Here is a 25,000-nt window from a genome sequence, read left to right on the forward strand (position 1 = left end):
AAACAAAATGACTGTCATTTAAATGATACAAAACATGATATATATATATATATATATATATATACACACACACACATTATTTTTTTGTTGTGTGGCCCGCTGGCCAATTTTCAAAACCCTTGAGTCAAAAAGTTTGAACACCCCTGGTCTAGATAGAATTGCAATGGAATGGCAAGCAATGAGTTGGTTATTGTTACATCATACTACAACAGATGACAGGTCTCTGGATTGTGATTGAAAAGATGACTGAAGAATGTTGTTAGAAGTAAAAGTGAAGTAAAGTTGAAAGTGACAGTAAAGAATACCTAATACATAAAATCAAATTCATTTTCTGGGCATGTAACAGCCCTGTATAAATCTTGTCAGTATGTCATCAGTTTCCAGGTGAAAAACTGCATACTCCACATTGAGCACTATGCTAGTGAGTGTGTGGACTCTTAAACAGTCCTTACCTGAAGACATTATGGTTATGGTTATGATTATTGTATTTAGCAGATTCATTTATCCAAAGTCACTTACAATGTTATAAGCCCCATCAGTCCCTGCAGACAACTGAACTTCTATTACCTGATCCAGTCTCCATTTCTATTATCGCATGAGACAACACTGGGCTCTGGGGTCAACAACACTGGGCTCTGGGGGTCAAAAACACTGGGCTCTGGGGTCAACACTGGGCACATGGGTCAACACTGGGCTCAGGGGTCAACACTGGGCTCAGGGGTCAACACTGGGCTCTGGGTTCAACAACACTGGGCTCTGGGGTCAACAACACTGGGCTCAGGGGTCAACAACACTGGGCTCAGGGGTCAACACTGGGCTCATGGGTCAACACTGGGCTCATGGGTCAACACTGGGCTCATGGGTCAACACTGGGCTCAGGGGTCAACACTGGGCTCATGGGTCAACATTGGGCTCAGGGGTCAACAACACTGGGCTCATGGGTCAACACTGGGCTCTGGGGTCAACACTGGGCTCAGGGGTCAACAACACTGGGCTCAGGGGTCAACACTGGGCTCTGGTTCTTGACTGGGAGGTGTCTCCACAAGTCTTACCTGTAGATGCTGCTCTCCTGTTTGGTGACGACTGCCTTGAGGTCAGTGAGCTGCAGGAAGCGCTCGTGGAAGTAGTGCAGGTGCAGGACAGTGACCAGCAGGAAGGACGTGGGGATGAAGATCCGTGCAAACAGCTCCGTCGTCACAAACTGCTCCAGACCGAGATCCTTCAGTCTGCAACAGGAGGAGAGAAAAACAGAGAGAGAGAGAGAGAGAGAGAGAGAGAGAGAGAGAGAGAGAGAGAGAGAGAGAGACAGACAGACAGTCGGCAGCGAGAGAGAGAGAGAGAGAGAGAGAGAGAGAGAGAGACGGACGAACAGACAGACAGTCGGCAGCGAGAGAGACAGGGAAGATCGAGACAAATGAGCAAGACAGTGTGAGAAGAGAGAGTTGTTTTTCTTTATTATCCTGAACAGTCTTGCAAAACACTATAGCTCACTAGAAGCACATCTTCACTCTTACACATGATAGGCCTGGGGACTAGCAGGATTTAGTTAATGCATGTGAGCTAACAGACATCTGGGTATAGACTACTGTCTCACCCTGACATGACATGAACACACTGCACTGTTCCCCACTCCAGTACTGACCTGACATGGCTGAACACTTTAATACCATCAAATGCATTGGATATACATGTATGTGGCTTCACTCTAACATGGTGTGTTGCCATGATATATATACACTGTAATATGATATATATATATATATATCCTGAAGTATTTCTACAGTACAGGCCAAAAGTTTGGACACACCTTCTCATTCAATGTGTTTCCTTTATTTTCATGACTATTTACATTTTAGATTCATCAAAACTATTAATGAACACATGGAATTAAAAGTTGTTATTTCTTTTAATTTAATACCATATTCAGCAAGCCATAACTCTGTGGGCCAAATAACTTTGCATTCATTCATAGTTTTGATGCCTTCAGTGAGAATCTACAATGTAAATAGTCATGAAAATAAAGAAAATGCATTGAAATGAGAAGGTGTGTCCAAATTTTTTTCCTGTACTGTATATATATATAGGCACTATTAGATTAATAGAGTAGGTGCAGTGCAGTCATGTCCGGGTTTCCCACAACAGTACTTACTTCTCCTCCTTCCAGCCGGTCATGTTGTGCCAGATTCTGGGCGAGTTCTCAAACTGGTAGGTGTAGACTAGAATGAGCACAAGCATGGTGTACACCACCACAGACATCCAGAAATACTTCAGGATCCTCCTCCACCACTCGTAGTGAACCTGACAAACAGACATCATCAGTATTGCTTTCTGGGATCAAATCTCCAGCAGTTTAGAGTGGAAACACTTTTGGTGATATATTCAACTCATCCAACAAATGAACATTTTAGTGTATATACTATTACATTCGGTATGTGCTGAAAATCGCCAGGGTGCTCTGGCACCAGCACTAGTGGGACAGAACTGAAACAGGTCAACTGTAAACTGTAAATGTGTGTTTCTTCCAAAAGGCCTTTAGTTAATTTGCAACCTGGCCAAGACTGAAATGAAAGTCTGTGCACCTGGTAGAGGGCCACACAGAAGAGGAACATCATCATGTAGATGATCTTGTACATGACGATGCGGCCCTGGAAGCTGACGAAGAAGAACATGCCCCCGCAGATGTAGATCCAGTACTTGACCAGCAGGCCCATGACCATGTTGCCCAGCACCTGCATGAGGTCATTCTCATCGCCATCGCCGTCCTCCTCCTCCTCGTCCTCTACATGACAGCAAGCCACAGCCACACTCAGACCAAAGCACACGAACCATGCACACTTCTCACAATGTACTCATACACCTGAAAACAACAAATATTGACTGAGTGCAATAGAGCTATAATAAAATGTAACAAAATACAAGTGACTAATTGTGTAAACTGTGTAAAAGATTGACTCATCATTGACTCATAGCTTCCTCAACAGACATGCATCACAGTTTCCTGCCTGTATCTGCATAATCATCTGAGAATCTTTGGCGCCACTGTGGCCTCACCCTTTTTAGGAGTGTCCACTTTAACGTCAGACAGGACCGTCTCCGTCTCCGCCTCCGCCTCCTTATTGAGCTTGTCCTGTCTCTCCATCAGTGTCTGATGCAGCAGCAGCCAGAAGCTCAGCAGGCACAGCATCTACAGTGGGAACCAGCCAACCACAGGAAGAGACACTCAAACTCACCCAGCACAAAATAAACACCATAAAGAACTTCATAGGGGCTCTATAAAGCTATGAAGCTCTATAAAGCGAGAAAATATCTAATAAAAGCTAGGTTATAAGACATGAACTTGTTTTGCTTGAGCCTGTTACTTGTATAAATGTGTTTTGACCTCATACTGTAAAACAAACTAACCATTATTGTTAGGCTTCCCAACCGCACTTCCTATTCATCTTGAGGGCCTTCACTGGTTAAGTCTAAAAAGTGCAGGTGATATACCATTCACACAGCTTTTCCACTTTAATGAATAAATGCTCAGCTCAGAGTACAAGAGAGCCTTGAATACAGCCATACTGCCAATGTGCAATATCACCCAAATGAGGCGATCAGTATGTTCATTATTGCCTGGATGAGTGCCTGTTCTCTGCTGCTGTGGGCAGGCCTGCCCAGTGTTTACCTTGGAACCCAGGTCTGAGAAGGGGACGCGCGACTTCAGGAAGAGACCTGGCACGCCCGGCACCCGCTCGATGCTCCAGATGTACTGGAGCAGCAGGATGAGGTTGCCGTAGGCGACCATGAAGGGGGAGCTGAGCATGGCGTAGCGGCGGCGGTCGCGCACCATCCACAGCATGCACGACCACAGCAGCAGGACGAACGTCAGCCAGCTCACGTACGTGATGCTCCACGCCTGAGGCAAATTCAAGAAGCCAAAAAAGGAAGTCAAAAGGTTGGATAGTATACAGCTGATACTGATCACACACACAAAAAAGTTTTCGAGACATTCATTGGACAGGACCTATTAGTAAAAGAGTGCTGAATCATGTCAGGAAAGACAAAAAAGATTATTTATAGAGAGAGGTAACTCAACATGCTTAACATACATTTAAAACACTGTAGAAGGATAGACTGTCTCAACACTTCTAGTTTAGGTATATAGTACAGATATTGGGACAATACTAACCATCGAAAAGAGTGCACTACAGAAGTAAGCGCTCAGTGCACACTAGCAGTGCACTACGGAAGTAAGCACTCAGTTCACACTAGCAGTGCACTGACGGAAGCATGCGGTTTGAGACACAGACTAGGTGCCCAGTGATACACTCACCATCATGGCGATGAGGGCGCAGATGTAGCTCTGCTTCATGACGAACCGGAACACCTTCACCACAGCGCTTGGCCCTTTCTCCTCCTGAGCCTCCTCCTCCTCACCCTCACCCTCACCCTCCTCCTCCTCCTCCTCCCTGTCCACCTCGTCCGTTGGCTTGTCCTCCTCTGTGATGTCTGTCACTTCGTATACGCCACTGTCTTTTTTCTCTGTTCAGATTCAATGGAGATGAAGACATAGACAGACAGAGAAGAGGAGAGAGTGAGCATTGAAGGCGAGCACATGGTAAAACAATCAGGCTGATGTAACTAATGTGCGACTGTCAGTCTGTTGAAAGTGCATGCTGTGCCTTGCCATATTGCATGGAATTTACGAAGCATTCACCTCATCAGGTAAACAACGCTTGATCCTTCGCCTCCCTAATCATAATTTGCTGTGCTCAAAACTAAACGTGTATTGTAACTAATGTAACTAATGTATCATTCTATGATGGACACAGTTGAGCCGACTGATCATGAAAGCGATCAGCTGTCAAGCAATCATGAAATAACAGAATACATGACAACAAACAGAGATAGAGAAGGACAGGAATACTTGAACACTCAAACTGTTTGCGCAGCTAGGCAATAACAAACTGTAGTCTTCTGTAGGCATCTACAGGGAAGAGGATGATGTGGAAAAAGAGAAAAGAGAACAAAAGCAACAAAAGGTTGCTTTTGACATGGTCAATATTCATTTAGCAGATACTGTTGTCCAAAGTGACCTACATGTCAACTATATTACAAGCGATTACATTGTCCCCGCTGAAACTTGGGGTTCAGTACAAGGGCACAACGGTGGAAGCCAGGAATTTAACCCACAACACAGGCTACTGCATGCTAGCCCAGCTCCTTAACATCTACACCATATGTGCTGTCACCTATAGTTTTGATGCATACTCTGGAATCCCTAATCTATCGACCTATCTCTCTGTCTTCCCATGTGTTTGTGTGAACCTCCCACTTCTCCCGCAAGCGGAATGCATATTCATACAGTAAGCAAGAAAAGCTCCGGGTGCCATTCGATGTACCTTTATCAGGCAGAATGCGCTTTCATGTACGGTCTGTTCATACATAAATTTTTAGGGCGTAAATTTAAGGCGCAAACAAATGACACTTGAAATGGGAGCTAATGATTTGGTACATCTGCCCCTCAGTGTTAATGCTGAGGAATGCCACTGATGAGGAAGATCTCTTCCATTCATCACTTACAACAGCTCACTCTCACCGCTGGACTGTGCTTGGACTCGCACACTTAGACTGAGAGGTTTTAACCACACAATTGGATTTTTGAGAGGCTTTGTCTGAAGCCTGATTCACCTGATATCTCGTTGGTTTGGTCCACTTTGTACTGAGGGGTGGAGTAGACGTCCATTCCGACAGGCCCATTTCCAGTATTCCGGGTTGAGACATAGTCAAAAGACGTCCCATTTGAAGAGACGACAATTGCCTGAGGTCAGGAAAAAAAAAAACTTACTACAAATGAGAAAATCCCACATAGTGTATTGTGAATGTGTACTGTACTGTATGTGAGCGTGTGTGTAAGTATTGACACTTGGTGCAGTGAGCGTGTGTGTAAGTATTCACACTTGGTGCAGTGAGCGTGAGTGTAAGTATCACACTGGGTGCAGTGAGCGTGTGTGTAAGTATTCACACAGTGAGCGTGTGTGTAAGTATTCACACAGTGAGCGTGTGTGTAAGTATTCACACTGGGTGTAGTGAGCGTGTGTGTAAGTATGCACACTGGGTGCAGTGATTGTGTAAGTATTCACACTGGGTGCAGTGAGCGTGTGTGTAAGTATTCACACTGGGTGCAGTGAGCGTGTGTGTAAGTATGCACACTGGGTGCAGTGAGTGTGTAAGTATTCACACTGGGTGCAGTGAGCGTGTAAGTATGCACACTTGGTGCAGTGATCAGAGAAAAGCTCTCAGATGGCCATTAGACAGGTGAAAGGACAGTCTATTGATTAGTGCATACGAGAGGCTAACCTCAAAGGTGCCATCTTGCGTGGAGAGTAGCTGTTGGAGAAGAGAAAGAAGTGTGTGAGAGAGAGAGGGGGGGATAGGGGAGGAGAGAAAAGAGTAAACAAGGCAAGGTGAGGTGATGAATGAGGGGAGGAGGCAGAAGGCCCTGCCCCTTCTGAGCAGCTCAGACTAGGCAGGAACAAAGCAGACAGGCACTATTCTGTTAACCCTGGCCATTAGTCACTTACACTGTGGGGAATAAAAGCTTTTAACTGTGAAGGAGAGTAGAGAGAGAGATAGGTGGGGGGGGGAGGTCAAAATTGCAAAGCCCATTCTCTCTGCAGTTATGGGAACACAGCCACGTCTAACTGGACAGTAGCCAGAGTGCAGTGGCCTGGAATTACTCTATGAGTGTATTTCTATGAGTGTATAGTAGGCCATTTTCAGTCCCGTTCGGCCCCATTGGCCAGCATGCATCGGAAGCCAGGGTCACAAGTCTTTTAGTAGCATCAGCTGCCCTAAAGTACAGTAGGCTTTAACTTTGAGCAGGAAACACTAAAGAAACTACACCTTCCATTCTAACAAAAGTATTTTTTATTTCGCACATAACCTCTGTGATCCCCATTTTGCCACACGGGTTAACTTTTCTCACATTTCTCTCATCTGTGTGCTGGTGAGCCTTCCACCACTGTTGCCTCTTGTGTCCAGCAGTATGGCCACTGCTGTTGCCCACGGCTACATCCCCCTCGTTCTCCTCCGGCTCTTCCTCCTCCTCCTCCTCCTCCTAGAGAATAAGGAAACAATCAGATGTGAGATTGCAACTGCCCAGTTCAACCAACAAGAAAGTAATACTCTATTGGTACTTGGGAACATTACATGTACAAAATTAATGTATTAAGAGTCGATTATGTGGTACTAAAGAAGTTATGGGGGTCTTCGACACATTAAAAGCATTGCACAACTGCTTCAATCAGCAGGACAAGGTAGTGCTTCAATCGTTTTATCCAATCATTAATTTGTCACAGCGTTTTAGTATCAATCATGGCCCCTGGTGAGGTCACTGAGCCTGTCGCCGTACACAGATTTACACTGCTATCATACCTCATTATTGACCTGCTTTCAATACAGCACGCAGAGGGAGGCATCACAACATAGCGGTCGATAACGCATACACACCAAATCTGTAAGGAGTGGACATTGATCCACATCCCTGTAAAAGCCCTACACTGCCCTATGCTAGAAATGCTGACTATCAGAGGTTAGAGACGAGATGGGGGGGGCAGAGAGACAGAAAGTGAGGTCCTGATCGACCTTGGTGTCAAGAAGGCACAGAGGTTAACAAAGGCTTTACTATCGCTACAATTCTTGACAAGGTCATTTCAATCAGGGCCTTCAGCGTAAAAGCTTCATAAAGGATTTACTGCCGATCATATTATTTACAAGGCCATTCCAATCAAGGCCTAGGGCATGAATGCTCCCTCAAGCTGACTTAATAATAAAGTGACCCTTGACCCCTGGGACCATGTGTAGGTGCTTTTAAAAATGTATTTTAATTAAGGTCCGCTGACGATTGGACGACTGCAGTCGATGCTGGAGTTAACCAGATATTACTTAAAGAGGTGTAAACGCATGTCGTGCACCCCTGATGCTGGAGACACACAGTATGCATATGTGTATTTGTGCACCACCTGACCCAGAGGTGGGACAGCCACATGAAAACTCACTGCAGAGGGGAAGAGCAGTGAGACATAGGAGGTCCAGGAGTATCCGTTTTTATCCTGAAGTAAAAGTAATCATGTCTCAGGTATGTGTTAGATTTCAGGGATGTAATGAAATAAAATAATAATGCATCTTCAAAAAGATGTAAAAGAGGAGGATTTCAGCCACCTTTTTATACTCATATGCACAGAATGAACAATAATTCATTCCCCTTTTCCAGTTGGAGAGTAAGCGTTGAAAAAGCAGTGGTGAGAGGGCACAGAAAACATCACTGCTCCCACCTCCCCCACAACACAGCTCAGCTGTGCAGCACTGGGTGAGTGAGGCTGAAAAAAGCCGTGTACTGTATGAGAAAGCAAGTAAGATGTACACAGATAAACCCGTCAACATGTCCCTCTCCTTGACATGGTATTGAATGTAGTGTTTTTTTTCCGCGGCTGCAGATTTAGCTGTAGATATCTCCTGTGCTGTGCTCTGCTGTGCTCTGCTGTGCTGTGCTGTGCTGTGCTGTGCTGTGCTGTGCTGTGCTGTGCGGTGCTGTGCTGTGCTGTGCTGTGCTGTGCTGTGCTGTGCTGTGCTGTGCTGTGCTGTGCTGTGCTGTGCTGTGCTGTGTGACTTTACCAGGGGTTCCTGCAGCCACAGGCGGATGAGTGTGGCCAGCGTGTAATACAGCACCAGGATCATGATGGGATTGACGAAGTGGTGCCACTCGAGCGTGGGGTTCACCACGAACCTCCAGGTGGAGGTGCAGTCGGTCTGAATGACCGGAGAGATGCCGAACACGCTGTGTAGACACATAAACACAAACACAAACAGAAGGACACCTACAGTTAGAGCAATATCTTTACATAACATTACAGTGAAATGATTTATATATCTGTTTGATTGTAACCTAGATGGATAAAGCAAGCTGACAGTCAGAAGATTGAATTTACTTATAAAACAAACCAATCAGTCAATACAGTTAGACAGACGACATCAGTTCACCACAATGCGGAGCACATCACATGTTCGTACATGGTCATTGGTATTAGTATAAAGCCGCTCTACTAAATTGCTAGCTACCCAGCATACTGCATTTCAATGCAGTAACAAATCAGTTGGTTGATCATGACTCATGGGTGTCTGTTTAGTTCAGTGTAGGACGCCTGTCTGACCCCACTGTCTGACTACTGTATGCTATGCTTCGGAAGCAGCCCTGCTGGCTTTCCACTGCACATTCCCCACCCACTTAACAAGCCACTTCCTGAATGGGCTTTTCCTGCACCTGGGCATGGCCAGGTCACATGACCTGTTTCCATTGTGCATGTCGGGCAGGAAGTGGAGAGGGGAATGAGGCGTCTGTCACCAGGCCCTGTTCAGTGGAGGCTGTCCCCAAGGCCAGACGTCTGTCAACAGGCACAATTAGGCCACACTCACCTCTCCATCCACACACACCCGCGCAAACACGGCAGGCTTCACCATGGGGATACTGATCCATCATCAGTACAGTACAGTGTTAATGTAATGCCAGAAAATGGCGGCGGTGCACCAAGGCATCCAAACGGTTGGATTACATCTAGAAGCTTCTGGAAATCAGAACCAACCAATGCAGGTAAGTTTAGTATTCTATACACAATATTTGTTGAAGTCAAAGCAAAATAAGTACAGTACATTTGCATGTTCAGAGGCACGGAACTCTCTCTTCGTTTAAATGTTTAAATGAAGCACAAAGTTGCACAAATTACTTTTCTTATCATATATAAAACAAAGGTCTAACAATGTTTGTCTTCAGCAAGTTTGAACAGTGCTCTGCTGAGCCCAAACTTGCTTGTGTCGTCCTCACAGAGTCTCAGCAACCCTTACAGCCAGTGGCTACTCCTTGGTCACTCGGAGGAGCAGAGATGGAGTGGAACGGACACAGAGCGAGAGGGTTCATCTCAGGCAGGGCTATACATAGCCGTAATGACACCGCGCCTGAATTAGAGTCCCTAAAATCAATAGCGCATCCAGGAGTCAAGGACAGAGATGCAGAGGCGCAGACAAACAGCCATCAGGACACCACGTAGGACGGAGGAGGAGGATCATCGTCGCCTGACAGCTGGCTACTGGAGCGTGACCATGTTCCACAGGAGATGAGGAGCCAGGATAACGAACCTCTCTCACACTACACTACCACATGGCCATGTTGCAGATGCAGACGACGTGTACGAACGCACGTCCCATCGGGTCACTACGTAGCTACGTTTAACTGAAGAGAAGCCGTCACGTGTCAGATGAAAGACCGCCATATGCCTGTGCTTAAGAGAAAGATGAGTGACCACCTCGCCTCAAAGACCACCAAATGACACATTGACTTGAGTCACATCAGGTCACCACACAGACAACTAAACCAGCATGCTCCAGTGAAGAGGAATGACCACATTACCCGATTGAGACCACTACTGACCATGTTTCACTTACTGTAAGATAAGTAACCATACGTACATGGCGCCAGAGACAATCAGAGAGAGGGTCGACCACATGTCCTGCCCGCACACAGACACACACACACACACACACACACACCCACACTCACTCTTACACAAACACACACACAGACACACAGACACACAGACACACAGACACACAGACACACACACACACAGAGCTTTAAAAGCCTGAGGTTGCTCTCGCCCTCAAAGACCCAAAGCACAAGCTAAAGACAGGGCTGATTGCGGTAAACCTGCAGTAAGACATCCCTGTGTGGGGAGAGCAGGCCTCCTCCCGGCCCAGTGTGTCTGGCCACAGGCTGTGAGGAGCTCCAGAGCAGAGCAGAGCTGGTGGAGGCTGGTTTATGGTGGAGAGGATCGTAAATGTGAGGAGGGGGGGGGGGGGGGGGGGTGGGGGGGCACGGCTCTGTGCAACACGGCTCTGTTTGTTGCTACTGTTGCTGCAGTTGTTATTGGCAGCCCAGGTCGTTTCACAGCGAATTTCACCACAGGCCCACACACACAGATGCAGCCACACACAAAGATGGGGGGGGGGGGGGTTAAGGCACACACCAACACACACATACACACACACACACACACATACACACATACACACACACATCCTGAATACACACAACTTTATAAACACAAACACAATAAAAAGCATCGATGCGCACACACACACAACAACATTACCATTCACATTAACTAACATAACCACACCAACAAAGACGGACACAAACACACATACTGTACTCTCTCCTAACAAACCACCGCATTCCAGCAACGCAATCAACTTCAAGCTGCTCTCACTCTCTCCCTCTCCTGAATAATTTAGTGTGACAGTATTGATTAAAGGGGAAGAATTTAAAAACAGGATTACGCTGAAATAAACCCAAACACTTTAGCTCCTGTGAAGTAGTGCTGTGAAGTAATCAATGGGTGGAGTGGTTTGTGGTGGGGTTGGCCCTTGACCAGTTAACTTCTCGGCCTACACAGATGGATGAATGGCGCCTGTGTTGTGTCCCTCTAATGCAATCTGCATACATAACATAACACATGGACTTACATAAAACAGAGCTTAATGCAATTAAGCATCTTTATTATATAATACGTCTAGAACTTGTGCATGCCAGTAAATTAACTCATAAATGCCATATGCCAAAGGCAAATCATATAACTTGTGTATGGTGGAGCAGCAGTCATTTCACCGCCTGACAATTGGTCAGCCTGATTTGATTCTTGACCCCAGTTTGATTCCTGACCCCGCATCTGCCAGTCCATGGCGCTTTGGATAAATGGGTCTGCTAAACACCAGTCAACTTTAACTTTTTAACTTCACTCTCTCTCTCACACACACACACATAGACACACAAAGAAACACATGCGCGCCTGCACACACACACACAGACACACAAAGACACACACACACACATAGACACACACACACACTCACTCATGCACACACAAAGAAACACACACACACACACACACAGAATACAAGTAATCACAGTGTCTGGACAGACATGGACCCTGACCTGACGACGGTGTCATTTTGTGAGAAGCTCTCCTGGATGAACTGGAACTGGTAGAGGTAGAGCACAACAATGTGTCCGGCGCTGAAGATGGCCATGAGCACGCACAGGCAGCTGAAGAGCAGCGTGTCGAAGGTCCGGCACAGCGACCACCACGTGCACAGACCCATGAAGACCAGGAAGTACGTCAGAGATGTCACCGATGGAAGCATGATGCCTGTGGCGGGGCGTGACATGATGGAGAAAGAGAGTGACAGAGGAGGTGGGATGAGAGGAAAAGAATGGGTGAGAGGGAGGTGGAGAGAAAAAGATAGAGATGCTAAATTCTGACATGCTGCATTATAAACTTGTCTTCATCCCTTAACCTCAAAACAGCACTATCATATACTGTGCAATGTATGTACATATGAAAACCAGATTGTAGTGTTTATCATATGGGGCCCTCATTTATTTGGTGGGCAAAGTCTGTCAGCACAAAATACAACTATCGTGTAACATATAGGAGCATTGCGCTGGCTCATCAATGTTGCGCTTCCATGATGTTAAACTAGTAAACTGTTTTTTTTGTAATTGTTAAATGAGCTTTATTTAGACTTAAGACTTTGCACTTTGCCCATCAATTTATGCCCCCATGGACTACATGAACAAGCCTGACATATGGACAGAGTATATTCTGTGGTCTTGACGCTGACCTGTAAGACCCAATAGAATGGTGACCACCACCTTCCCCGCAGTGGTGATCAGGTTGCCGATGACCTCTTTGACTTTCGATGCCACGCCAGCGACATGACGCAAGATCTTCATCTTTGTGCTCTCCTCCACCTCCTCTTCCTCTTCTTCTTCATCCTCCTCCTCAAACAGCATGTCTTCCTCATCCTCAGCCTCGTCTTCGGCATCAAAGTCCTCGTCAAACAGGATGTTGTCATCCAGGTCCACTTTCTCGGCATCTTTCTCATCATCCTAGGTGCAGAAAGAGTCACAGAAAGATAATGTCATGAATAGTCCAATTCAACACACACACACACACAGACATACATACATACAGACACACACACACACGCACGCGCACACACACACACACACACACACACACACACACACACACACACACACACACACACACACACACACACACACACACACACACACACACACACACACACACACACACACACACACAAATTAAGTCTTTCCAATTTTCTGGGGAATTTACAAGGCACAGGTATATTTTGAAGGCTTATTTATACTGATGTTTGGGGCAGGGAAGAGCTGTCCAAGGTGCTGAAACCTCTCAAGTAGCAGCAGTGCTTTTTAATGGGGGTTGTTAACCATGCAGTAGGGTTGTTGAGTCAGAGGCATTTTTAAAGGGGATAGCTTATTCTGAGAAGCGTGTGAGACAGCTGGACTGAAATGAGAGAGCCTGCCTGCCGGCGGTGGCTGTAAAGAATTTCAATCTGAGCAAAAGTCTGGACATAAACAGTTTTGCTTTTCGTCAATCTCTAATTCTAAACAGGCTTGCAAGATTTTTGTCACATCAGCAAACCGTTTCAGTGGCAGATTTGAACAAGTCCCAAAAAACAATACGAATGCCTTTTAAAACAGCCACAGTTCCTTTGACATGTTCGTCACGTACACTGCGCCCATCGCACAGACAGATATAAAAATGTTCCCCTCTGCATGACTCTCAGTGGCACAGATGAGTTACCGTCTGCTGGAGTGCCAGCGCTGGTGCTCCTGGGAGATGGCATGGGCACAGCGGGCACATGGCGGGCCTGGTTTTAATCAACACTGAGACACACGGAGACAGATGGGTGCCAAGGAGCGGAGATAGACCGGCACAATTACCCACGGGTGCCACACTGGCACTCGAACAGGCCAGATACTCACACTGGCAGTTAATATTGGAGAGAGAGAGAGAGAGAGAGAGAGAAAGAGAGAGAGAGAGCGGGAGAAAAAGCGAATGAGAGAGAAAGAGAGTGAGAGAGAGAGAAAGAGAGTGAGAGAGAAAGTTAGTGAGTGAGATAGAGACAGAGAAAGTTAGTGAGTGAGATAGAGAGAGAGAAAGATAGAGAGAGACCCGAGAGAGAGACGGAGACAGAGAGAGAGAGAGAGAGAGCAGAAATAGCCAGCATGACCACAGAGGGTGTAAAAGAGAAAGACAGCTAAGCTAAGACAGAGAACGAGAGAGAGAGAGCGGGGGTACCACAACCCCTCAAGAACGCAGGAACTGGCGTTCACCCCCAAACCATTTGAAATGACGCTGTTGAATGCCCCTGGTGGAAATCTTACTCTTGCTTCTTTTCTTTTCTGCCAGTAAACTTTCATAAGCCTCATTGAGTCCAGCCACATCATTTGCATGGCATGCCTGTGCCCTGCACTTTTATAGACTTCATAAACGCTCTGATGTAACACTCATGGAGGACTATCTTTACTTTAACAGGGACTCAGCAGGGCCCTAATTGTCTCACTCTCCCAGCATCAGTGTTTACTGGGGAATCCTGGGTAACACAAACGTCCATTTACGACGGCAAAATGAGAGATTTACTGTGACCGCAGTACATCCTCTGATTCATTAGCACCCGGTCCAGCTAGTTAAAAAGTGCCGAAAAATCAAAACACGGTACAAATATTCAGCTCTCTGAAGATGAAAAGACCTCTCTGTTTGAATCTGTGGTTGTGTGGGTTTCTGTGGCTATATCTGTGTTTGTTTGTTTGTTTGTTGTTGTTTTGTATGTACAGTACTGTATGTTTAAGTAGTGCAAATGACTGGGATATTTTGTGTGGGTGTGTGCATGTGTGCGTGTGTGTGTGTGTGTGTGTGTGTACGTGTGTGTAGGTGTGTGTGTGTGTGTGTGTGTGTGTGTGTGTGTGTGTGTGCGTTCCATACCAGCTCCTCTGGCTCAAACTCAGTGTTGTCCTGGGCCATCCCTTCAGCTGCTCTCTTCTGCATCAGACTCCGCTGGCACAGCATCCATGTGCCCAGCCCCGCCATGAACATGCCAATGTCCGGGATGAACACTCGGATGCCATTCCCCCCGTCTGCACCAATCACACTGAGGGCAAAGGTCAGAGGTTAAAGGTGAAATGACATCACAGAACACCAGAAGCACATTCTGTGAAATGCCGGGACTAAGGAGCCAACGTGTCAGGCTTATGGCAACAAGTTCTGTATCTGCAGCAGCACATTTCTGCCAGACGGATTTGAGGACTTCAGCCAGGAAAATCTTAGGGACTTGGGGAATTAATCTTGCTCTTAAGGTTAGTCATGCCTCTGCCAATGTAAAATAATGAAAGATGAGGCACATGTTAGTCTCACAAGGATCAAATGAATCACAATGACCTGAACTGGACAGGACTGAATGGAACCTGCACCTCAAAATGACACTGTGGTCCATCCATGTCAATCAGCAGATTTTCATTTAAGGGACGCATGCATATTAAGCTCACATAGTTTAATTGACTTTACACAAAATGTCCATGCAGAGAGTCATGAAGGCACTGACGTGGGCACGGTCACGCTGGTAAAACTATCCACAGCAATGTACTCTGGGTAAGTAATACAAAACAGTGCACAGGGGCGGAACTGCACAGTACTTCTGTCTGTTTTGGAAAGTCTTTGACACAGAAATAGTTTGTAACTCTTCAACCTTAAGGAGAGTCCCACCACAACTACACATTCAGATGAGCCTGGTCCTTTTCACAGAAGATGACACTTCATAAAAAAACCAAATAGTTTAGAACTCTCTCCTTTGGCTGACTCTCTCTCTCTCTCTCTCTCTCTGTCAGTCCTTCATTGTCTTTCTCCCACCACAGTGAAGTGATTGGGGCAATTATCAGCCAATAACCCAGCCGAAGGTGCCTCCATGGAGCATCTCATTAGAGCCAACATCTGCAGCCGGGAACACAAGCCTGATTCTGGGAAGGGCTGCTCCCGCCAGCCTTTTTCCAGTGATCGTTCCTCCGTGCACATCTGTTGTATGCTACGATTCACGGGTTTTATATGAATCCCCACCCAGGTCAATAAAATCAGACGGCCCTCGTTTTTTTAGGAGCATAAATATTTCCAATTACAGCTCGCATTAACTTCTGCTGAAGGCAAGAGCGAGAGAAGCTTGACACAACACACACTCTCTCTGTATCTCCCTATTTCTCACTCTCTCTCTCTCTCTCTCTCTCTCTCTCGCTTTGTTTTTCAATGCAACAATACTAGCAAGACCTTCCAAAACAATTCACAGTCAGAAAGATTCCACTATTATATTTTTAATTTGTGTGTGTTCAGTCTATGTGCATATGGAATACGCTAAGTTCTCATGGACAGCTTCAAAAACATAGCGCTCATTACGCATTCAAACTGTTTTAAAAAATACCAACTTCAAACATGTGTCCTTGGGCCAAGAACTGGACATCTTAACAACATGTATTGTAGAAATAGTGAGAAAACTATGGGAGAGAGTTTTTACGATGACCTCAAACGACCTTCCAGGCTAACAACCAGCGTAGGAAGGAATTATCATGTGCGTCTCAATAGGACATTTGCCAAACCGTGGAGAAATACTGCCAAGTCTGCTTTAGAGAAGACAGGTTCTTAATGAGGCCTGTAGCAAGAGCCTTCCAATAAGGACACATTTTACAGCGTCAGTTATTCAAGGATGAAAAGGCACAGAATTGGACTACAGATCAATCTGACAAAGCCAACTTACCCCTGCTCTGTCCTGGCCTTGCAATGACTGACAGTACTTTCAGGCCATTAATGGCAGAGTTAAATATAAAAATGAATGGAGTTTATTTCGGGTATTTGAGGGGGATTTTTTTTACTGCATCCTGTTTCGTTTCCCCCCAACCAAAGGGAAATTTACCCCCACAAGCGCAGAGCAGTGCAGAGAGAGCTGAATCAAATTAAAGTGTTTACAATAAACAACCACTGTTGTCACGTTGCTTGCGCAAAAGTATTCAGCCAGGGCTGGGAAGGGGAGTGAGAATGAAATGCTCTCCCTCAAACACACACACACACACACACACACACACACACTTCCCCACCTCCTCCAGCGAGGAGCAGAGGGAGGAGACAAGCTCTGCTGACTGGGGCTTCAGTGAATCCACGCCTCATAAAACTTAACAAGTGGAAGGCCGACAGCTAATCAACGCTTTGGAAAAAACACACATACACACATATACACACACACACACACACAAACACACACACACACACACACACACACACACACTTTGCTCTTCTCCTGTTGTTTTCCATCAGGTTAACACTGAACTCTTCCAAGCATACTCTCTGCTTGATTGCCGTGGCAAAGAGATGATTGTGTAGAATACCTCAATTATGGCAGCTAAGTGCAACTACATGTACATCATATATATATATTAGGAGAGTTATCTATGTTCAATTAATGCTTCTCTTGTCTGACAGATAGCACTTCAGCATTGTAAGGCTCTAAACTGCACCCAGAGGTACCTCTACACTCATGCTGGACTCCACTCCACTCCAACCATGATGATAGAATCAGTCCCTAGCCTTTTAACATAAACATCCCTTCTCTCATTCTTTTTCCCTCTCTCCCTTTCTCTCTACCCCTCTCCCTCTCTCCCTTTCTCTCTACCTCTCTCCCTCTCTCCCTTTCCCTCTACCTCTCTCCCTCTCTCCCTCTCTCCCTTTCCCTCTACCTCTCTCTCTCTCTCTCTCTCTGGCGATTATATCCAGTATCTCCTGACATCCATGTTGCCCTGAAGAGGCTGAGAAGCTCTAAGCTAATGATGGAGATAGAGGCCTTCTTTAAAGGAGCGGCTCAATTAGGCCGGTAAAAACGCTTCTCCGTCTGACTTCCTGCCTCTTAGCGCGGCGTAGACTCAGGCTTTCCACCAAGCCCCTTGGCCTGTTTTTGTCCGCTGTGGGAAAAACAAAAGCCTGAGGGAACGCGGTGCTGGACGTTCCCGTACTTAGGGGTGGTGGGGAGGGCCCTCACCTAATCAGATCAATAGGAACACAAGCAGACGCAAGCTAATATGGTGAACATAAGGGCAGTAGACACTTTGGAAAAATAGAGCCTGTCAACAACAGGTCAAGAGTAATCAGATTCCACGTTCATGGCGGAAAACCACAGGAGGAGTGAAGAAAGAGAGAGAGAGAGAAAGAGAGATGCAGGTCGGTCAGAGGGATGGTCAAACACACGTAAGTGCTGGTTAGTGGAGCCTTTGGTCTCCTCTCATTTAAAACCATGTCTAGGATAAATTACATTTGTAGAATTTCAGAAATGTCTGTGTACTGCTATTTTCAACAACAGCTGTCCTTTATCTGTCATCATTCTAACACCCAGAGTGTTTCCCCTCTGGCTCACTAACACTGCCGCTGTAGCCTACCTCATGCATCAAAATGTCAGCTCTGTGAGTGGCTACACACCTGCTGAGGTCATCGTGCCCATCCCCCATTCTCTGATCACACCCCATTTTGGTTAGATGCCTCCAAACTATTTCTCCCTTGAGGAAACTCTCATATCCTCACTGTGTTCATAAACACTTTTGACCACTGCTGGCCCTGGTAGCAGTGGATTATAATGCTCTTCATTAATGTGATGTAACCTTATGGATCAATATCTGTATTTCATAACACAAGCAAACAGGAGTGAAAAAACACGTGTTAACATGTGAAGTGAAGTCATCTTTATGGTGTGTTTTTACCTCTCAAAGCCTATCTGTCTCATGGACTTCTCCCAAGAGGAACCTGTGGGAGAAAACGACAACAACATTTACAAGCTGTGTTATAATTTACAGTTCACCTTAAGGCAGACAATATGAGAAACCATAAAAACATACGATAAGTGCAGTGATTAAAAGGACATTGTATATCTATAGGCTGATGAGGGTCACTGATTTTTAGATCACCTATGAGAATGGTCATGACACAACACACATTGTGTTATGTCTGATGTATTGAATGAAAAGATGTAAAATCATATTGCATGTGACAGCGTGCAGATAGCTGTCTTTATTTGTAACAATTAATGAATAGTATGAATCAAATGATGTAACTCTGATTTGGGAGCCTGTCCTTCTCTGGGCACATGTTGATTTGGGAGCCTGTCCTTCTCTGGGCACATGTTGGCAGTGTACACTGCTGTGTTTACAAACAAATGTTTCAACGCCGTCCAGGTAGGTGTGGGTGTTAGGCCGTGAACCGAGAGCAAACATATCTACACTTCCTGAACGTCAGTCCGCGTGTTTATACTCCGGGTTTCCAGGTATTCTATTCCCCGCAAGGAAAATCCCACAGTGCCGACTCTCCCTGCAGTCACGTTGCCAAAGAAAACCTGCTCAAACACTTATAGACGCAACCCGAGAATTTGGACTAATGACAAATCAATATGGTGGGCCTGTTGTGTCAGTAAATTAGTGGAAGTAATTAGGTGTTGACTGGCCCCTGCGGAGGAGGTACAGTTACAGACACGCATGTCTGCTGCAGTGCTCTCACGGCCCAGGAGTGACGTTCCGGACGGTTCCGTGTGTAAAGTTAAAGAACCATGACAGCACCCCCACCATTTCATGTGTACCACACACTGACAAGAGATCATTATGTAATGCTACAGCTGCCCATTAATAATGAATGTCAAACAACATACACTTTGTAAAATACAATTTGTAACCATATTGAACACACGCAATAATCACACCATGCTCCATTATACCGCCATTCTATAAAGTATCCTTTAACTATTCATGATCCACCTCTACAACTATCCTTAATATACGTGAGCAGACCAGTGTTTCCCATACATTATGGGACTTATTTGTGGCCCACCACAATATCAACAATGACCCCCACACAATGATTTTCCAGGTTGTACTAAATTGTGCTTAAATCTGGTTAGCATCAAAACCACACTGCACTAATTTGCTAAAAACTGTTGCATTCAAGTTAATTCTGCAAACCTACCACCACAAATAGAATTCAATTCTGTGGGAAACACTGCAGACCTATAAAAGATGTTGAAAGCTCTGTAGCTAAAGAATGGAAAAGATGCGGCTCCTAAACGTGCCATTAAGGTAGATCGAAAGAGGGTAGGGCACATGGACGCCATGTTATCAGATCATTACTATAATAGAGTGTGGCATTTTAAATAGCATTACAGTAACAGAACGGAAATGATGCAACAGCAATTGAGATGAGATACACTCTGACATTCAATTTCCATTTCAGTGGATGTTATCATTAGGGAGAAAGGTCTTTATATCAAAAAGTGTACCTGTACAGCATCTCTGGATAGACAACCATGAGTAGCAGGGGGAAATGTTACCCCAGTCTAAACGTTTCCAACACCTAACTGCCTGCAGTCCAAACTAAGCTTGAGGGTGTTTCTGGGAAACTCCAATCCATCATTCCCATTCACAGAGCTGGAATGGGAACAATGACACCCCATCCAGAGCACAAATACTGTCTCTCGGTTTAAACTGGACCAGCACTCAGTTTATGTCACAGACTGGGCTGTGATCCCAACAACAAGCTGAAGGATTACTGTATGGATGTGGAGAAATCAATCACCTCAGATTCACACATTCATCTGCCTATTCATTTATTTATTTAATTTTATGTATTTATTTATCAGAGCAAATTGTTTTGTTGTTACAGTCGAGAGCATTGAGTAACCTCCCTGTCTATGAGTGGTCTTAAAAAGGCTGAACATAAACAGCCTGTCTGACTAGACTTACTGTTGTCTATGAAATCCTCCTTTGATTGTTGCCACAGACCTGAGGTATTTCTAGATTCCCAAGAACACTTCCTCAGGAAATGGCCCAGCGGCAAACTGATGGAGGACAACAGAGGATAAAGCCCCTTGTGCCAAGAACACAGGTGACTCTGAAGCTGTCTGACCCAGATCCAACATGTTTTATAAATATACTGTACATACATATCATAATGTAAACACATCCAGCTTAAATGGAGCTGAATCCTTCATTACTTTCAGCAGAGTTGAAAACAGGAAAAGTGAAGAAAGGGGCAACAATGCAGGTTACACTGATTAGACTACGCCTTACAAAATCATATATATATATATATATATATATATATATATATATATATATATATATAAACGAACCAGGCAATTAACCTCTGGCATACTTTTCCTGAATGAAACCGCTTCGTTTTACATACGAGATTGAGATTGTTATCACATGTTTACAGCATACCAGCAACAATTAGTCATTCCCCTGTTCAAATGTGGGCGAAATAAAGTCTCTGACAGCTGCAAAATAACTTACAGTTATTCTATAAATACAGCAACTCGTTTAACTGGCCTACTGGCCAATCTAAACGAATGTTCTCATTTTGCTGGAAGTTTCTCATTCCACCGTGTCTTTCAATGGCTCATAAATCTGACCCTTCCTGTCTGAGGCCCGAGAGATAACCACAGCTCACCCTCCCCTTCCCCCCTCTTTCTCTCTCTCTCTCTCTCTCTCTCCTTCTCTATCTCTCTCTCTCTCTGCAACTAAAAAGCCATACGTACAGAGTGTCATCACATGGACGTGGGGCATAAAATAAGCTGGCCAGCAGTAGGCACTCAACCTTGGGATAGGCTGCGCAAACCCAGGCCAGGCCAGACCGGACGACTGACAGTACCCGCAGGCCTATACTCTTCGCCCAATCACCTCGTCTGAATGCTGCGGGGTAGCCAATGAGAGGGGATGTTTATGTTCCATGACATTCTTCCTGGGCATTAAGTTCCCGCTCTCTCTCTAATAGCTTATCTGGCGCGGGAGAAACAAAGGAAATGGCCCAGAGTGTCGGGCAATCAGTTAGCCGTCTGTGGCGTCTGCCCCCGGGCCCAGCCCAGCCGAGCCCAGCACCCTGTTTACACACGGCTGCCAGGCGGCAGAGGCCTCTTACAGGGCAACAGAAATGGAGGATGGCCAAAGGGGCTTAGCTCTTCCTGGGAATGAATGTCATCATGAGAATGACACATCATAGAGGTGCAAGGTGTTTACATAGCAGATGCACACACACACACACACACACACACACACATACACACACACACACACACACACACACACACACACACACACAAAAACATACACGGCCACAAACAAGCACATCCACACACACACATACAGTATATATATACACATACACACACACACACAAACACACACACACACACACACACACACACACACACACACACACACACACACACACAATCATGTACTGTTTACAATGTTTCTAGACTTAGGTGTTTAGATTTAATTAAAGTTGTACTGTGCAGTGTTATTATAGTAATAGTGTAATCTTATGTGCATTGTCAGCACTGAGTGAAGTTATCAAACTCGAGCCTTTTAAAAGCCAGCTGGTGATCAGCACTTCCCTGCTGAGTGGACTCAAAGACCTCATTGAGGAAGGGAGATGTTCCATATCAAACAGTAATGAAAGTCCTGTGCTGACCCATGCCGCCAGCTATAAAAGAAGTGAGATGTGTTAAGGACTCAGACTCTTCTATTACCAAACAGACTCTTTAAAAGCATCATCTTATCTTACTATTACATGTCAACTGCACATCCTACCCAGGCAATCACATACTTTTCATGTTACATTCCAGATGTATCCATACTGTAGTTGTGCATTGTACTGCAGCATAGTGTGCAGCATTCTGCATATATTCATTTAATATGGTATTCTAAATGCATCTATCTCTACAGTAGTATTCCAGATATATGATTTGTACTATATACCATTCTGGATTAATCAAATGTAAATGTATTGTAAATGCATTTATCAAATGAGGTAATTACATCTGTTCAAAACACCACCATTTTCTCCCATCCTGTAGCAATCTCACAGGGGACTGCATGCTCAGCACTACTCAAAGATGCCTTTATTTTCTCTGAATAGATAAAACTCATACGGATAACCTCTGCTGTGCCACTTGGGATTCATTAGGCCCTTAACTGTCCATAAATTCATTGTGCTCTGGGGTGCTTACGGGCGCGAGAGACAGGGCACCGCAGGCCTGGTGTGAGCCGTGCTAAATGTAGCGGTTAATTAAGAAGGATATGACCGGATAACAAGCCACAGAGGTGGGCCACGCACCATCACAGCTGACCTCTCCAATATGCAGAGACCACTGAGAGACGCTGATCTGGTTTGTGGGGCTGCCTGCGCCTTGGAAGACTTGAGCTCAGAGAGTCAGAGGAGGTAGTGGATGGAGTGTCTATCTCAGAACCTTGATGAGCTGCTGGGTAGCCTTGGAAGCTAGCACCATTGTGTGCATCTGTTCTGTTCTGTAGGATAAGTGAAGCAGGACCTTCATTTCTAATTTGCATACGATTCTAAAGAATTTATCAATTCTCAAACCAATTTTCAAATCAAAAAGCATTGATCTGGCCGCGTGACTGCGTCCTGGTTGATTATAGGTCTTTAATTCCCTGAATGGGCCGATGGGGACTCTTGAAGGCATGAAGTCTGGTATGAAGCATGAAGCTGGAAGCTGAAATAACTTAAAGAAGACACAGTGGGACACAGTGAGACTGTCCAGACATTGTACATTAAACTCCAGCTCTCTCAGGCTGAATCGCAGCATTGCCCATCTCACCTCATCTCATTTCACCTCACCTCACCTCACCTCACCTCACCTCACCTCACCTCACCTCACCTCACCTCACCTCATCTCACCTCACCTCACCTCACCTCACCTCAACCAGAAGCCTATTTCTCAGTCAGAAGCAGCCACTGCTAGGACACTTTCTCACTGGCTAAAGGTCAACTGTTCCTTACATACACACCATGCATTTATAATGCCCTCATAGTTGCGGTATCGAAAATTCCAGACCTCATTAAGGCGCTCCGATCCCCTGCGCAGGGCTCCGTCTAGACGCGCACTAGCCGTGGTTTTATGGCTCATTCCGTGACTCTCCCAAGCTTCAGGAGGCCAAATATGCAGTCTCTCCTGAGCTCTTAACGGAACGAGTCTGTGTGGCAGCTCACCTCTGCGACCCTGCTTATTTTTTTCCCCCTGTTCCTCATTCCAGGGGTAAAATGTACTCCCCTCCACATGGCCCTCTCTGCTGAGGGGAAGAGGCTCCAGAGGCAGGAGATAAGGGCGGCCCTGCCACTGTGAGGTAAACAGGTCATAAAGGCACCCCTCTTTATGACCAGCAATACTGTTTACTATAGCCTGACGCCACAAATTACACACCTTACGCTGTCTTATAGGTGATATTTAACTATATAGCACACACTAGTCACACTTTATGGGGAGTTTTCTGTTATACAGTGCTGCTTATAAGAGACATAAAAAGTCCATCTTTACTGTGCCGTTTTAGGACATTACTCCTGTGGCTTCAAAACGACGACATTGTTTGCGGACATTGTTTTATGGCACAACGATGACCACTGAATCACCAGCATGTGGAATAACAGTGCACTGGTAGCGGGCTGCATTGCATTACATGATTACGGGGAGTGAATGTGTTTGTCTGCTTATCCGCATATTGGGAACAGATGTGATAGGCTTCTGCTCAGAACAAGGCCTCGTCACGCTCCTCATCCTCAAACCATGTCTGTGTGCTGCATGTCTGTCGGACTAGTCTAGCCCAGCGCGTGCACACACACACACACACACACACACACACACACACACACACACACACACACACACACACACACACACACACACACACACACACACACACACACACACACACACACACACACACACACACACACCTACCAAGGGCCATCCAGCTGGAAACTACTGCCAAATAAATAGACTGTTGAACATTAGGAGATTAACTGTGCTGGTCATCGCTCTGATTTCATTGGCCGTTTCACCCGCATGAAAGGAGCTGGGTCAGAGGGACAGGGGCATTCGCGCTGACCTGAGGTCAGGCAGCAAGGAGGTGTCATGAGGACAGAGCTGTGTGTTTTGACATTTTGTGAGCATGAAGGGAATACTTGAAAGACACACACCGCACTCAAGACCA

General features: G+C 45.6%; 1 protein-coding gene across 1 annotated transcript in view; it reads right to left on the reverse strand.

Annotated features, from left to right (window-relative positions):
• piezo2b (piezo-type mechanosensitive ion channel component 2b) overlaps window positions 1–25,000 on the reverse strand; it is a 64,506-nt gene that overhangs the window by 28,156 nt on the left and 11,350 nt on the right. The window contains exons 4-17 of the mRNA XM_076293785.1: window positions 18,707–18,749; window positions 14,910–15,075; window positions 12,715–12,982; window positions 12,026–12,239; window positions 8,656–8,818; window positions 6,968–7,099; window positions 6,340–6,369; window positions 5,671–5,800; window positions 4,313–4,521; window positions 3,665–3,895; window positions 3,052–3,184; window positions 2,580–2,779; window positions 2,150–2,298; window positions 1,053–1,226 (exon numbers count right to left, since the gene is read on the reverse strand). Coding sequence (XP_076149900.1) covers window positions 1,053–1,226; window positions 2,150–2,298; window positions 2,580–2,779; window positions 3,052–3,184; window positions 3,665–3,895; window positions 4,313–4,521; window positions 5,671–5,800; window positions 6,340–6,369; window positions 6,968–7,099; window positions 8,656–8,818; window positions 12,026–12,239; window positions 12,715–12,982; window positions 14,910–15,075; window positions 18,707–18,749 — 2,242 coding nt within the window. The remainder of the gene's footprint in view (window positions 1–1,052; window positions 1,227–2,149; window positions 2,299–2,579; window positions 2,780–3,051; window positions 3,185–3,664; window positions 3,896–4,312; window positions 4,522–5,670; window positions 5,801–6,339; window positions 6,370–6,967; window positions 7,100–8,655; window positions 8,819–12,025; window positions 12,240–12,714; window positions 12,983–14,909; window positions 15,076–18,706; window positions 18,750–25,000) is intronic.

This window comes from Alosa pseudoharengus, unplaced genomic scaffold (assembly GCF_046254945.1).
Source record: "Alosa pseudoharengus isolate Yale_2024_CS ecotype anadromous, Long Island Sound unplaced genomic scaffold, YU_APseudo_1.1 YU_APseudo_1.1_scf_2, whole genome shotgun sequence".
NCBI classification, from domain to species: Eukaryota; Metazoa; Chordata; class Actinopteri; order Clupeiformes; family Clupeidae; genus Alosa; species Alosa pseudoharengus.